General features: G+C 36.6%; 1 protein-coding gene across 3 annotated transcripts; it reads right to left on the reverse strand.

The window, feature by feature from the left end:
- Positions 1 to 617: 617 nt before the first annotated feature.
- On the reverse strand, positions 618 to 13,787 carry LOC123920872 (probable 2-oxoglutarate-dependent dioxygenase At3g50210). 3 transcript variants are annotated; one of them, XR_006813820.1, is made up of 12 exons: positions 13,497 to 13,571; positions 13,291 to 13,406; positions 11,707 to 11,825; positions 11,537 to 11,600; positions 11,279 to 11,346; positions 2,124 to 2,182; positions 1,880 to 2,024; positions 1,717 to 1,736; positions 1,556 to 1,602; positions 1,097 to 1,177; positions 936 to 1,047; positions 618 to 860 (listed from the first exon to the last, which is right to left on the reverse strand). XR_006813820.1 is itself a non-coding variant. In XM_045973201.1 (12 exons), the coding sequence occupies exons 2-12, from the start codon at positions 13,366 to 13,368 to the stop codon at positions 729 to 731; spliced, it is 903 nt and encodes a 300-aa protein (XP_045829157.1). In that variant the 5' UTR covers positions 13,369 to 13,406; positions 13,646 to 13,787; the 3' UTR covers positions 618 to 728. The 3 variants fall into 3 exon arrangements, 2 of the variants coding, with proteins under 2 accessions (XP_045829157.1, XP_045829156.1); XM_045973201.1 differs by lacking the exon at positions 13,497 to 13,571 and adding an exon at positions 13,646 to 13,787 and having other exon boundaries at positions 936 to 1,025; XM_045973200.1 differs by having other exon boundaries at positions 936 to 1,025; positions 13,497 to 13,542.
- Positions 13,788 to 15,576: the final 1,789 nt, after the last annotated feature.

The following is a 15,576-nucleotide window of genomic DNA, read 5'->3' on the forward strand; positions in this document are numbered from 1 at the left end:
ATACTACAATCATTTTTGTTTTTCTTGTTCTTGCCTCTTGAAGCTCCATTAGTGCTCAAGTTTCAGTGTGTGTGTGATAGGCTCGATTTGCGCCTATAGTAGTGTGAATTTGCGCCTATAGTAGTGTGAATTTAGCGCTGTGCTTCTGCTGCGCCAACAAATAGTCTATATATATCCTTTAAAGACCAAAAAGTGTGTTGAAGCTATTCAGACATTTACAAGGAATCCATATTCTTCATGAGGCACTTGAATAACATTTTGAACACATCAAAGCTTGATGTTTACATGAAGAAGCTCATACTGATTCTACTCATGCATGTCATGATCATGTAATCTCAACTGATGAGGCTAACTTTCTTGTTGAATTACTTGGCGAGCAAGAAACAAATGGTACCAATGTACAACACGACTGTATGAAAGATTCAGTTGAGGGTGGAACATATATTCATAAGTAGGATTGGTGAATTCTTAATGTTTATTTCTCTATTATAGCTTGGATTGATATAAATTGGATGATATCATACAACAGTGTGAATAAACATACACCAAATCCAGGTTCACACCAGTCTTGAAACCGAGTGTTTTAAGGGCATGGATTTTCAGAATGAAGACTTTGATAGATAACAAAAGCTTGACTAATTTGACTTTATATTATTCTTAGTAATATTGGACATGCAAGAAAGATGCTTAGCTTATTATTATTATTCACTACAAAGAGAAAAACAAAGTCACTCCTCCACAAAATTTGTGAGGACCTTCTTGACTAGATGCTCTCCGTAGACGGCTCTTTCAAACTTCTTGTCACCTTTTGTCCTTGTTTTATATGTATCCAACGGCTCTACTACGGTATCAAAGTTTGTCTGTCCACACAGTTATGGAAAACAGTATAAGCAACAAACAAAATAAGTAAAAACGAATTACAAATCGGGACTAACCTCGTAAAAATATACTACGCTGACTCTATATTTTGAAGAGTTGTTTATCACACGATGCACAGTTGACTCATACAATCCGTTGGAGTATATCTGCAGTTATACATCCTCCACACTGAATTACTGGATCACCAAATCTCAAGTAGCATTCAAGTGTAATATACCTTAAGCATGTCACCATTGTTGCACACAAATGTCCCAGGAACTGGAGGCGCGGATATCCATTCGCCAGAAAGGTTTCTTACCTTCAACAATTTCACAACACGAATGCGGTTGAAAAAAAATAAAGGTATAAAACAATAAAGACAAAAACATATAGTAAAGAATCTGACAGAAATAAAATAGAAGTGAAATCAAGAAAACCATGCAATAAATCACTGAGTAAGAGTATCTATTAAACAGAAAGAGATAGGACCAAACCAAGACATTGACCTCAAGTGGTTAATGAGCTCCCCCTAGATTGAATCGTTCAGGTGAACCCAAGTTCGATTCCTGGTGGGAACAATCCTTGGCCAGACTTTACTTACCGCACGGCCGAACTCTGGATTACCGGGGTCCCCTTCCCCTAGGAACTAGAGGGTTAACGCCAAAAAAAAACCAGAAAGGACCAATATATTGCAAACCTGGAGGGCATTTATATCATCATCCTGGTTCAACAATGTCAACAAACCTGTTAAGCAACATCTAAGATCATTAACACGTTTTTGTCAAAAAAAAAGATCATTAACAAGGACTAAAAATATATTCTAGACTTGTCATAATGCAAAGGTTAAGATGTATGTACCATAATCTGTGTGAGCTCCACTGGATTTGTTTTGTTTGAAAGACATGGAATAGAAAAAGAACAAAAAGAAAAAGACATTATCAATAATGTAAGGTCTAACAAACATAGTCTAAAAAAAAGGTAAACATTTGAGAGATTCAGGTGTTGGATTTGATTTCATTACCATCCAATGTCATTTTCACCGGATAAACCAGGGTAGCCGATTATACGCATATACCAAAATGGATCACCGGCTCTATCACCTTCAAATTCATATGGTGATCCACCTAATGCTAAAGCAATTCCGCACATTATTTTCTTTGCAAGATCTGCTTAAACCATGAGAACAACATAAGAAAAACAACTTTAGTCGAAGCCTAGAAGGAACTTACACGACAGAAAAATAAATAGGGTAGGAGAAAGCATGCCTTTGCAAAGACTTATATATTCTTCCATAAGAATTCTGAACTTTGGAGGATTTTGTGGCCTGCATAATGAAAGGTTATCCCTAGCATCAATCTAATTTAATGATGAAATTCTGGTATAGCAGAACCAGATGTTGTATAGAATGTCGAGACATCTGGTCTGACATGAATAACACGGCAAGGCATATAACATTAAAACGGATACTGAGAAATAATGTTTTATCAGATGTTCCAACATTCAATTTAAAGAGAATGTCATACTTAATGTTGTAACATCTTACGAAACATAATAAAATCAACAAGTAAATAAACTGCACAGGAAATTGTTAACCCAGTTCAGCCAACCTGCCTACTCTGGGGGATACCAATCCAGGAAGGAAATCCACTAATAGATCTAGTCACTAAGACCTCCAGCAAACCCTTTGAATTTACGTCTTACACTAAGACCTCCAGCAAACCCTCGGTTTACGTCTTACACTAAGACCTCCAGCAAATCCTAGGTTTACGCCTTATGACCTCGACACTACTCATGCAACTTCTGCCTAGGAACTCCTAGACATGAGATCCCATCTCACTTCCACACAGCCAACACAACCTGTGTTGTTCATATAATGTTGAATAAAATGTGGCGACAATCACCGTGACATATTTTACTCTTGCTTAAAAGCTTCGAGTAAATCACACACAGTTAACTCCGTACTTCAAAGCTTAGGAGTAACCTTAAAACATTACAACTCAATAAAACACAGTTCTACTCAAGTATCAAATCAATACGTGAGAGGCTCACAAACACTATCTCCTTGCTTAAAAGCTTCGGAGATATTACAATACTCTACTCATTACCTAAAGGTTTCTGAGTGAGGACATAGTGACCATCTCACAACCCGAGTGGTTCACTTACACCAACTCTCCTAGAGAGTGGCTTAAAGACACGAAACCCTAAAGACTACATCTTTGATGAACAATGGTTTCGGTTCAATAAAATCTTGGCCTTGAGTCTTCTTTATATAGACAGAGCTAGCACACTCCTGATCTTCCAAGATAAGCTTCAGAACACAGCTGGTCTTTGAGTCACGTCCAGCTAAGCAAATCAGACCTTAATAAAAACTTTCCTAAAATAGTTGATCCTCTTTAGGAAATAAACAATGTGTTGAATCATTCCATTAAGTCTTGATAAGAACATATCTGCACTAATAACGTCTTGATCAGATCAAATCTTGATATACACGTTTGTAGAGTGGATTTTCATATATAGCAGATACGTGTAATAAATGCGCGAGATTTGGGCAATCTGACTGTCGTACCCAAACATGTTACAACATTTGGTCCAACATCTTTTGTACCTAACATGTTGAAACATTTGGTCCAACATCTTGCTTGTATATTTGTTTTAGCAAAATGAGGCCAACACACAAATATCCAACAATCTCCCCCTTTGGCAATTTTTGGCTAAAACAACTTCAGCCCATTAATTAGCACAGAGAGATTTAAAAACCATACAATCCTTCAAGTCAACGTGAGCACACAAATATGAAGGAAGGTAGAACATCTTCTATGTTACTTCCAAAAGAATTCCTCAAATGAAAATAACGCACAGGGTAAAGAAATAAACTTTACCATAAACCATCAGAGGCATACACAACAACGGAATCATAACATACTTAGCTTCATCCTTCAGTAGAGAGAAATAAACTCTCACAAGCACACTTGGGAAAAATAAATTCCCACATCAGCATCAAGATGTTTCAACATTTTGTAGCGCATCATAACATCCATACATTAAGCACACATAGGCAAAGAACTTGATATTGCATTACTCCCCCTTAATATCAGATCAGAGAAAAACATACTTTTGCTCCCCCTGAATACATCAGCTCATGCATCTCATCAGGCCATCAGAAAAACTGGTTCTTACTCCCCCTGAATTCATGCATGGCACTGCACACACTACTACTTCTTCATAGACAGGCTAGACTAGCATGTCACACTACTACTTCTTCATAGACAGGCTAGACTAGCATGTCACAACATCAGATACAACATTATAAAGTAGCAGACAAACACAAAACATACTACTCCCCCTTTTTAGCCACAAAATATGCCAAACAAAGACTTCATGCATTAAGAGCAATCACAGAAATCCATAGTGCAGAATATCAGAGCATAACAAATCCATAGTCTTGAAATAGCAGAAGCATTACATCACGTACCAACAAAAAGACAAATGTCCTCAACATTATGCTCCACATCATATAATCATCAGATACCATACATCACATACTGCTACCGCACACAAAACACATCACAGATCACAACTCCTTAAGCAAACCACAAAGTAGCAGTTGGGAAGAGTAAATTCTCACATAGCTGAGAAAAATAAGTTCTCATGCATCCAGGATGTTCCAACATATGGCAGGACATCATCCAGAGCAAACAAATAGAGCTTTGCAAAACATAATAGTATCCACTTACTGCATTATGCTACTTCCCCTCAAAATCAGAATCAGAGCAAAAATTAATTTTACTCCCTCCAAATACATTGACACATGCTTATCAGAATGATCATCAAAAAACAATTCTTACTCCCCTCAATTTTATCATCCATATCAGCACATAAGCATACAGCAGCACAGATTCAATACTACACCACTCAGGTTAGCAGATGTCTAAGCATCAGACACCACATCATATAGTAGAACACATCCAACCGCTCATCAGATATAAATCAGCAGTGGAGTCATCATCAAATAGCCTAAAACAGATCACACTTCATCAGCATAAAATTTTCAACATGATGGCCAAGATGTTTCACCATCTAGTACCACATCAGATAGCACAGGTTCCTCCGGTATGATATCAGAGCATTGATAACAAAGATGTTTCAACACATGTTAGCACAACACATAGCATATGTTAGAAAAGATGTTTCAACAAATGGTAGCACAGCTTCTAGCACAAGTTCTTCCAGCATGGTATCAAAGCACGTGGTCTTCCAATCAGGGCATGGAGCATCCATCTAGCAAAAACTCCTCCTGTACACATGATCCCATCTTTGTGCAAAGGAAGCACGATGAAAGGAAACATTGTCACAGGGAGCAACAGGCACATTCTGAGGGATCTTTTTCCCACCAGACTTTTTCTTTGAGGCAGAGGGTGTGATGTCTGGTACATCCTCCTCAACATTATACTCAGAGTTACTTGAAGGTGCTTCCTTTCTGTTCAGACTCTATCTCTTCTTACTAGCAAGCACAATAACCTCATACATGTTCTTCAACCACTTCTTCATTAAGTGGCACAGTTTGATGCCTTTCTTTAGACTGAGAGACCCTTCTTCAACCTCAGTAGAATTCTCTTCATCAGACCCTGTTTCTTCATCAGATGAGTCAGATGGGTCAACAGATGTCCCAACATCTTTCACCACAGCAGTTTCTTGAACAGGTTTCTGGACAATAGTAACATCAGCCTTAGGTTGGTCCACAGATGTGTCAACGTCTGTCACAACATCCTTTTCAGGAACAGTTTGTTTTGATTTATCAATAGCAGAACCAATAGCATCTTTTGTCTGAGATACATCAGCAACAAGAACATCTATAATTGTGTTTGTGGAATCAACAACATTCACACCAGCAGAGATAATAATGTCAGGAGCTAGTAATACTTCTCATAGCTTCTTTCTCCTTTAAAGCACAAAGGGAGAAATAAACTCCCATATACAGAGGAAAATGAATTCTCACACATCAGAGAAAAATAAATTCTCAAAAATCAGATCAGGATGTGTAGACATCATGGATGACATCATAGCATAACATATTTCATGAGAACATAAAGCTAGGGGTTTCAGAAGCAGATCTGAAACTATCACACATAGTAGTAGTAATCACATTTAAGTATCACATATCTGAGCATTATCACATCTGATTACAACACATCTGAACACATATAGTACTTCTCAACAGAATGCACATCCACACAAACAGTCATAGCATGACCAGTTCTCTTTTAGTCATACTTTGAGCAATAGCTTGGTCTCATGGAAGATCATCAAGATCAGTTTCTTCCACCACAGTCTAAACTTCAATACTCCAAACCACCATATGGTTTAAGACTCTCAGAGCCATATTAACATCAGTTTGGGGAATTGTAGAACAGGTTTCAACAACACTATCAGGTTGGTCCAAGATGTTTCAACATCTAATGTGACATCAGACTCAAGTAAGGTTTCTTTGGGGGACACACCCACAATTTTAGTGGGGGATAACAAAGTGACAGAATCAACAACTTTGAAAGATGACACATGAAAGAATGAAAAAAAAATGTCATCAACAACCACAACATTCATACTAGACTGACCTATGGTTTCAAGAGATCTTGGTTTATCTAGAATTCCAATTTCAAAGGCAGATCTCACAGATTTTTCACCACTACTCACAACATTTGAACTGACAAAAACCTTTAATAGATGTAACAACATTTGATTCAACATTAGGGGTAACAACTGAATCAATGAGGTTATCAAAACGAGTTTGGTAGGTTTATTAACATCATCAACAAACATAGATAGACTTTTCTAGGACCTTTTGAGAGATAAGATTAACCTGGATAATGGATTTAGAAATAGGTTTCCTAGATGATGCACATTTTGTTCACCAAACAATATAGAAGTAGTTTCAGATGGATTCAAAGTATTCACAGACCTTTTATGCATTCCCTTTTGACACGTGGTTGATCACACTGTCCATTTCACTTCCTTGTTGATCTTACAGAAAACATGTCTCGAATAATGTTCTAACATTCAGTCAGACATTGTCTTCTTTTACTTGCATTGATCAACACATCTTCAAATATACTGTCTTCCACTTGATTCTAAGTGTTCTTCTTTCACTTAGACTTAGTGACACATACCAAGACATCTGAATATCACATTTGTGACATCTCTCAATAATGAAGACTCCTGGAAAGTCCTTCCAAAAAAACTGTAGAGAAAAATAAATTCTCCCAGACTCAACCATTTAACGACTCGAGAGATATGTGAATAACTGATATAATTATTCAGCTTTACATGACTAGAATCAACCATGCCTTGTTAATAATTTCATAATGTCACAACATGTTGTCTGACATCATATTCTCATATGAGGCAAAGATCTCCAGAAGCTTGTACAACACTCTAGACAATATATATGTACCAATGCAATCCACAGAAAAACACATGACTCTACCTGTCATAGATAATCAGGGCTCCAGCTGAAGATGAAAACTCGAGCACTAAATGAAAACATGTGAAAGACTTCATGCTTTCATGTTGAAGGGCAACACCAACTCCTTCAGTAGAGTCGATTCTGAGTAGATATTCTCACTTCTTGAGAATAGATTCAAGCATTCTGACCTCTTCAGTTAACAAGGACACATCTGATCAATGTCCTAGCAGAACCACACTATGTATCATGACCTTTTGAATAGGCAGGATGTCATGCATACAAGGTGTAAAGTCACTCACAAAGTCCAAAACATCTTAGTTTGCTTAAAAGCTTGACTAAGATCCTGATTATCAACCCTTTTCTAGAGTGACTTGCAACAGAAGAAAACCAAAGACAATTATCAAACCTCAGTATTTGACAATATTCTTCTGCCCTTACATTCACTAGTAGTTGTTGATACTAGTGGAATAAATAGTCATGCATTGCTAGAGTATATTATTAAAACAAGATCAGAACCTCCACATTCTGATTCACATAGTCAGAAACACGTCTTCTGACCACACAGCTTGAGCACTCCCATGCAAAGTCTCAAGCACCTTCCACAGAACAGCCATCAATAAATATGATGTTACAACATCATTTGGGACACCAGCTTCTGATTTTGGAACCCAATTACATTGATTCATAAATCACCATTCAAAAGGACTCATTGTGCATAGACATCCTTCAAGAAGCTCCCAATAGAGTACCATCAATGCAGATCATCCAGGTTTTTCAAAACACCTTCTCACACAAGGTAGGACATTAGATCTGACATCATTCTTCTGCACATATATGGCACCAACAGATAACATCCACTCATGACAGTTATTCTTACAAAAAGGTCATTCCAGATTAGGTCAGTTGCTTGACCTTGTACTCCACCCTGAGTAGAACCAGCTTCCTTGGCTGAAGGAGCAGATGTTGGAGAAGATGTTTCAACATTAATTCTGACATCAATCTCAATCCCATCGGTTTCATCCTGAACTATGGTCTGAAGATACCATAGTAGTCCATAACTCTTGCAAGGGGACACAGGAGAATCAACCATCAGTAGTTGATCAACCTTCAATATCAAATCATCCACACATGCAGGGACGTGCATATTTTACATCTCAAAAAAATTCTTCTAATGTTCCAACCCCTTGTCTTACTTTGAGATGTTTGATGGCATTCTTCTGAACCTATAGAGGAGATTCCCTCTAACAGGTATCTGGAACACTTTGATCCAACATAATATCAGGTACTACAGATGTGACAGTACTTAGCACAACATCAGTCTTAGGTGCCAAAGATGTACCAACATTCGACGCAACATCATTTTCAGAGACAGATCAACAAACTCACTTGTGACCTTAGTGGAAGCATTAAATACATCAGATGGATTTCCCTTGATTAGTGTGCACCAGACAATGGAGAGAGGGATGCAACATATACTTCCTTTCTCTTCAACACAAACACATATCTTGAAGGGAAGTAAAAAATTCATCAATCTTAATTCAAAAGATATCTTTAACGCACAAGGTAAAGAATTAACTTCAAAAATACCAGAGAACCATAATCCTTTGGTCCCAAAAAAATAAATCCTCCTTGTTTAATCATGCATTCATACAACTAGATATTATCACAAGAATATAACATGCATGGTTAAAACATCATATAACACATCAACACTGCGCACAACTTCAACTACCACTTACTTGGATCAGACATGAACTAACCCAAGAGGTCAACCATATGTTGATTGTGTCCCAACAAACTTATCTAAGACATGTTTCTAGCGTAGAAACCATCTCAGACACAGATGCCTCCTCTTCCAGGTACGGAGAAGGTTCCAAACATATGTAACCAACACACACATTTGTTTAGCACCCAAGCATCTGCCATGCCCTACTGTCATCCAACAAGATTCTGCAGAATCTGCTCGTCAAATGTTCCGTCAGATGTTCCAACATCTGGTAAGACATCAGTTCCCTTTTAACGGAACACACCAAGAAATCCTTTATCAAAGCCAATGGAGGTTAGCTTTTGGAAGCAAAAATAAATTGCTCATAACTTTCTTCAGATCCCTTTTCAACAAACTCATACATGAGTGCCTTTATGAGTGGACTTAAGATCACCCCCAAGTATCTTTGTCATCTCTAACAAAACTCTCCTCGAGCATCACCACACCAGGGCTTACATCATAGAACAGAGTGGTGCATCCTCAACAAACAAAACCACCAGGAGTTTTCCATCAGATATATATGCAGCGGAATTCAAACCACAAAACTCCTCAACAAACCTCAGGCACACTATAATAACACATGTTTGAAAATAAATCAAACCATACAGCAACTCATCACAAGATCTACACGCCTGACCAACAAAAGATAGGTCTAATACACACCCTATCATGAATAGTCCATCCTCCACTTCTAGGGACCATTCAATCAATGTGAACTTCTCCAAGTTCAAACAAATTTTCAATATTCCTTACTTGCCCATAACCAGAAAGTATCTTCCCTAAGATCTCATCCAGAAAACAGAACAGGATGCCTGCTCTGATACCAATTGAAATTCTGGTATAGCAGAACCAGATGTTGTATAGAATGTCGAGACATCTGGTCTGACATGAATAACACGGCAAGGCATATAACATTAAAACGGATACTGAGAAATAATGTTTTATCAGATGTTCCAACATTCAATTTAAAGAGAATGTCATACTTAATGTTGTAACATCTTACGAAACATAATAAAATCAACAAGTAAATAAACTGCACAGGAAATTGTTAACCCAGTTCAGCCAACCTGCCTACTCTGGGGGATACCAATCCAGGAAGGAAATCCACTAATAGATCTAGTCACTAAGACCTCCAGCAAACCCTTTGAATTTACGTCTTACACTAAGACCTCCAGCAAACCCTCGGTTTACGTCTTACACTAAGACCTCCAGCAAATCCTAGGTTTACGCCTTATGACCTCGACACTACTCATGCAACTTCTGCCTAGGAACTCCTAGACATGAGATCCCATCTCACTTCCACACAGCCAACACAACCTGTGTTGTTCATATAATGTTGAATAAAATGTGGCGACAATCACCGTGACATATTTTACTCTTGCTTAAAAGCTTCGAGTAAATCACACACAGTTAACTCCGTACTTCAAAGCTTAGGAGTAACCTTAAAACATTACAACTCAATAAAACACAGTCCTACTCAAGTATCAAATCAATACGTGAGAGGCTCACAAACACTATCTCCTTGCTTAAAAGCTTCGGAGATATTACAATACTCTACTCATTACCTAAAGGTTTCTGAGTGAGGACATAGTGACCATCTCACAACCCGAGTGGTTCACTTACACCAACTCTCCTAGAGAGTGGCTTAAAGACACGAAACCCTAAAGACTACATCTTTGATGAACAATGGTTTCGGTTCAATAAAATCTTGGCCTTGAGTCTTCTTTATATAGACAGAGCTAGCACGCTCCTGATCTTCCAAGATAAGCTTCAGAACACAGCTGGTCTTTGAGTCACGTCCAGCTAAGCAAATCAGACCTTAATAAAAACTTTCCTAAAATAGTTGATCCTCTTTAGGAAATAAACAATGTGTTGAATCATTCCATTAAGTCTTGATAAGAACATATCTGCACTAATAACGTCTTGATCAGATCAAATCTTGATATACACGTTTGTAGAGTGGATTTCCATATATAGCAGATACGTGTATTAAATGCGCGAGATTTGGGCAATCTGACTGTCGTACCCAAACATGTTACAACATTTGGTCCAACATCTTTTGTACCTAACATGTTGAAACATTTGGTCCAACATCTTGCTTGTATATTTGTTTTAGCAAAATGAGGCCAACACACAAATATCCAACAAATGAAAAAAAAGGCGTTAAGCAGTTGAAAAACCCTATTTCCTCATACCACTGGTTGTATCCTTCCATAACTTTGCCAAGATCTCCATACATACCCTTACTCACTTCCCTGTAAAACTGTTAAGGGAAAATAAAGATATCATTTATAAGAAGCAGTGACCATTTTTCGGGAAAAAAATAATTATACTCAGTTTAAAAGTATACTTCGATTATCCTAATTTCAGTAATAACAAAGCATATCTATTGTATAAGAACACACAAGAAGCATATACACTTAATTTTATGTTAAGCAACTATTAAGACTTACATCAATAGCTTCTTGCATATCAGGTGCACCTTGAGTTATATTTTCTCCAATCTTCTCGTATCCTCTGCATCAGAAGTTATGCCGGTATTAGTATAAAATGATGCAACAAGTACTCAAGTGATGGTTATATACAAAAGTTAAGATGCAGGGACTAATGCAACCAAGAAAACCTGTAGCCAGTAGCCGGAGTCATTTTGATCTTTGCTTTTTCTTCATATGGAAGTTCGAAGAATCTACGAGTTATATCTCTAACTCCTTTGAGAAGATTATCAGGAATACCATGGCCTTTCTGTCAATCAAGGTGCCACAGGGATCAAAATTAATCTTAAACACAAAATGGTCTATCTGCTATGATGAAAGATGATAAGACACATAACATATTTTTCTCACGAGCTTATTACTTATTTTTATTATCTTAGAGCTTATCATTTTTTTTCCGAATTTTATCTTTGTTAAATATTAATTAAATGTATATTTTTTATGTCAATCAATTATTTTATATGCATTAAACTAGTTTATCATCAGTTAGCCGCTATAATTTTTGCCAAATTGAGCCTTTATTCAATTGTTTGTGTCTAGTTTTTTACATACCATTTCAATTATCAAGTACTATAGTTATGGAATATTACAAATAGACAGAACAAGTATCCTAGAAATAATTGGAATCCATATGTTGTAGCGGATTTACTATTCCATAAAGATTAACCTCTTTGACACAATGCAGATTCTAAAACTAAAGGCCTTTCCCTTATTTACAGCAAAAAAGGACTAACTAAAGTGTAAAACCACAAAGCAAAAGGAAACAAATGTTATTAAAAGACGGATTAGTTATGCAGTTAGAAAACTCAACTGGTTTAAACTAAGGTTAAAAGAGTATAAACATATATATCCGATGAAAGAGAAAAATACAAATATTAACTACTAGTCCCTTACTAATCTTTGGTCCTTTTAAACTCAAACACACATATTAAGTGTTGGGGAGTCCGGAGGAGCTCGGGAGAAACAATTGTGTCAATGCTTCAGGACCACAAGAGAGGGAGACGCCATATCTCCACCCAAAACCTTAATGCATTAGGTTAATGTGTCACCTCTCTTATAAATCCAACATTATTCCCATACATAATCGACGTGGGACTTAAACACTCACTTGAAACCCAACATTCTCCCCCCAAGTGTAAGTTCCCACATACTATAGTTGATCCAAACCGGGATCCACTCCCGCTCCCTCACCAAGTTGAACCACAACTCTAATACCACTTTTCTAAGCAATATGAGGCTTAACTCACACTTACACTTGTACTTGTACCGTCGTTGCCGTGCTCAACGGGACCTGCCGCCTGACCACATTTGTCAAGAAGACTTTAGATATAAGGAGCCGGTCGAACTCTTCGTCGAACCATCGACTCTGTTACCACTGTTGGGTCACGAGAGGGCAGTCAGGGATCATGATCCACAGGGATCATGATCCACATTGGGGTCAAGAACAACTTCATAAGTGAGTTGTTAGGTTAATGGGTCACCTCGGTTATAAATCCAACATTATTCTCATACATAATCGATGTGCGACTTAACCACTCACTTGAAACCCAACATTCTCCCCCAAGTGTAAGTTCCCAAATACTATAGTTGATCCAAACCAGGATCACTCCCGCTCCCCCACCAAGCCGAACCACGGCTCTAATACCACTTTTCTAAGCAATGTGAGACTTAACTGACACTTGCCACAACATTAAGATTAGGGACGGAATAGTTACCACATAAAAGAAGCCTGCCTCAGTACAAGCCTTATCCAACTGTGTAACAACATCAAGTACAGCAGGGTCATCAGCCATTTTTGGATCATCTGACTTGGCTAAAAGGGGACTGATATCTGCATCACAAAACAATAAGCATTGAATAATTATTAATATTATTATTATCATAGTAAAAACTTTGTAAAGAGAATCCAATTATAACTAACATGCATAACATAAAGGAGGATGTGAAATCATGCATAGATAGATAGTGTTGGTTTTATGGAATTGACTGAGAGTTGGAAAAGTTGTGAAATTAAGGAGAATAATTATGATTATGATAAGAAAAGTGTGAAAGAGTTGAATTAGTAATTACCAATTATGGGGATGGAGCTAAAGTCCAGTTCCGTAGTTGTGCTTGTGTGGCTTTGAAACACAAAGGGAAACAGTTAATCTTATCTTATTATTCTTATTATTCTTATTGTTATGCATTTGACACTTATCCAGGAGGAGACGGCGCGTGACTCAATTCCGTAAATTCATTATTCATTGTTGTCTTTAGAAAAAGCCTCCACATAGTACGTACTACAGTAACTACTTCTGGCATGGGGACCTCACTCCACTAAATATAACAGCCATCACAATCACAGTTAAGAAGTCTCATGACGGTTGCAAGATGGCCTGAATATGTATTTATAAGTGAGGACAATCCTCAGTTTACAAGCCAGTTTTGTAGGGATTAGTTAGACCCAACACCTATTTCTAAAATGGTCTCAGAGCATCTCCACAATCTGTTGGGCTACCTGTTATCAGGTTTCCATTATCGGACCATAGTAGTTGTTTCTGTTTGCATAATATATTGCGAATTAAGTGATTCGGAAGAATTAGAGTTTAATTTCTAAAAATAACAATTTTGACCGCACGTTATTGATGAGGCTATAACTTTCTTCTTGAATTACTTGGCGAGCAAGAAACAAATAGTACCAATGTACAAGATGACTCTATGAAAGATTCAGTGGAGGAAGGAAATATTCAGGAAATAGGTCAGACTGAGGCAAATATTGAAGGACTAGACTGTGATTACAATAACTTAATTAGTACAACACAATCTGTTCACCAAGTCATCCGTTCACATTTGGAGCAAATATGGAAAGACATTTGGAGCCATCCGAGAATGAAGATTTCACCAAGTCATCAGTTCACATTCGTGGTGAAGATTTTTGTCGGAGTACCCCTAAACTGAAGAGTAGAGTGCAATTTAAGACCTAGTAAATAAACATGAAAAGGACGACGAAAGTGCAGAGGAATGGTTTGGTTCACTACAAGAAAAACGCCATTTATTGGCGGCCAAAAACCGCCATAAACAAGGAAAAACCGCCAGAAACAGCTTAATTAGTGGCGGTTTACTGGCGGCCACGATACGCCAGTAATTAAGGCGACGGTAACGTTACTGGCGGCCAAAGCCGTCGAAAACGTAGCTGACGAGACTTACTGGCGGCCCAGACCGCCACTAAGTAACAACGGTCAATTCAAAGACCAAAGAAGTTACTGGCGGCCTTGACCGCCGCAAAATTTAGTGTCAGAAAGGTCAGTTTCTTTTGCAGGTTGCGTCAGAGCTACTGGCGGCTAGGACCGCCACTAATTTTTTCCAGATTTTGACCATTTAGCGACGGTTAGGACCGCCACTACAGCCTTTTCAAATTTTTTTATAAAAAAACGTTTTTAATTAATTATTTTGTTTTAAAAAAACCGTTTTTTTAAATAATAATTGCTTTAAAAAAAACATTTTAATTTATTTAAATATAAAATTTAATAATTAATTATTTTGTTTTAAAAAAACATTTTTTTTAAATATTAATTGCTTTAAAAAAACATTTTAATTTATTTAAATATAAAATTTAATATTTTTAATAATTTTATTTATATTTATTTTAAAAACACTTTTTTTATTTAATATATAAAACAAAATTATTATTTTTTTAAAAAAACGTTTTTTATTTAAATAAAAAATTAAATTGTTAGTATTTCGTTTATTAATATATAAAACATAATTGTTGTTTTTTTATAAAAAATGTAATATTTTCCACTTAAACAAAAATTAAAACAGAATTATTATTTGACTTTAAAATAATTCAATTAAAAAGTACATTAACTATATATATGACATGTATTTATTTCATTAATATATAAAACAGTAATTATTTATTTTAAATTACGTTTTTTTTATTTAAATGAAAATTATATTGTTTTTTCGTATTTTGTTTATTAATTAATAAAACATTATTATTTATTATTTTTAACACTTTT

The sequence above is a fragment of the Trifolium pratense genome, linkage group LG4, assembly GCF_020283565.1.
Source record: "Trifolium pratense cultivar HEN17-A07 linkage group LG4, ARS_RC_1.1, whole genome shotgun sequence".
NCBI lineage: Eukaryota > Viridiplantae > Streptophyta > Magnoliopsida > Fabales > Fabaceae > Trifolium > Trifolium pratense.

Excerpts from the sequence above, each read along its gene's own strand:
- LOC123920872 (XM_045973200.1), bottom strand. The coding sequence starts at position 13,527 with ATGATTTCACATCCTCCTTTATGTTATGCAT. Across the intron at positions 2,183-11,278 it reads ATGGAAGGATACAACCAGTG|GCCACAAAATCCTCCAAAGT; the intron begins GTATGAGGAAAT and ends TTCATTATGCAG. Across the intron at positions 1,603-1,716 it reads TGGAGCTCACACAGATTATG|GTTTGTTGACATTGTTGAAC; the intron begins GTACATACATCT and ends GTTGCTTAACAG.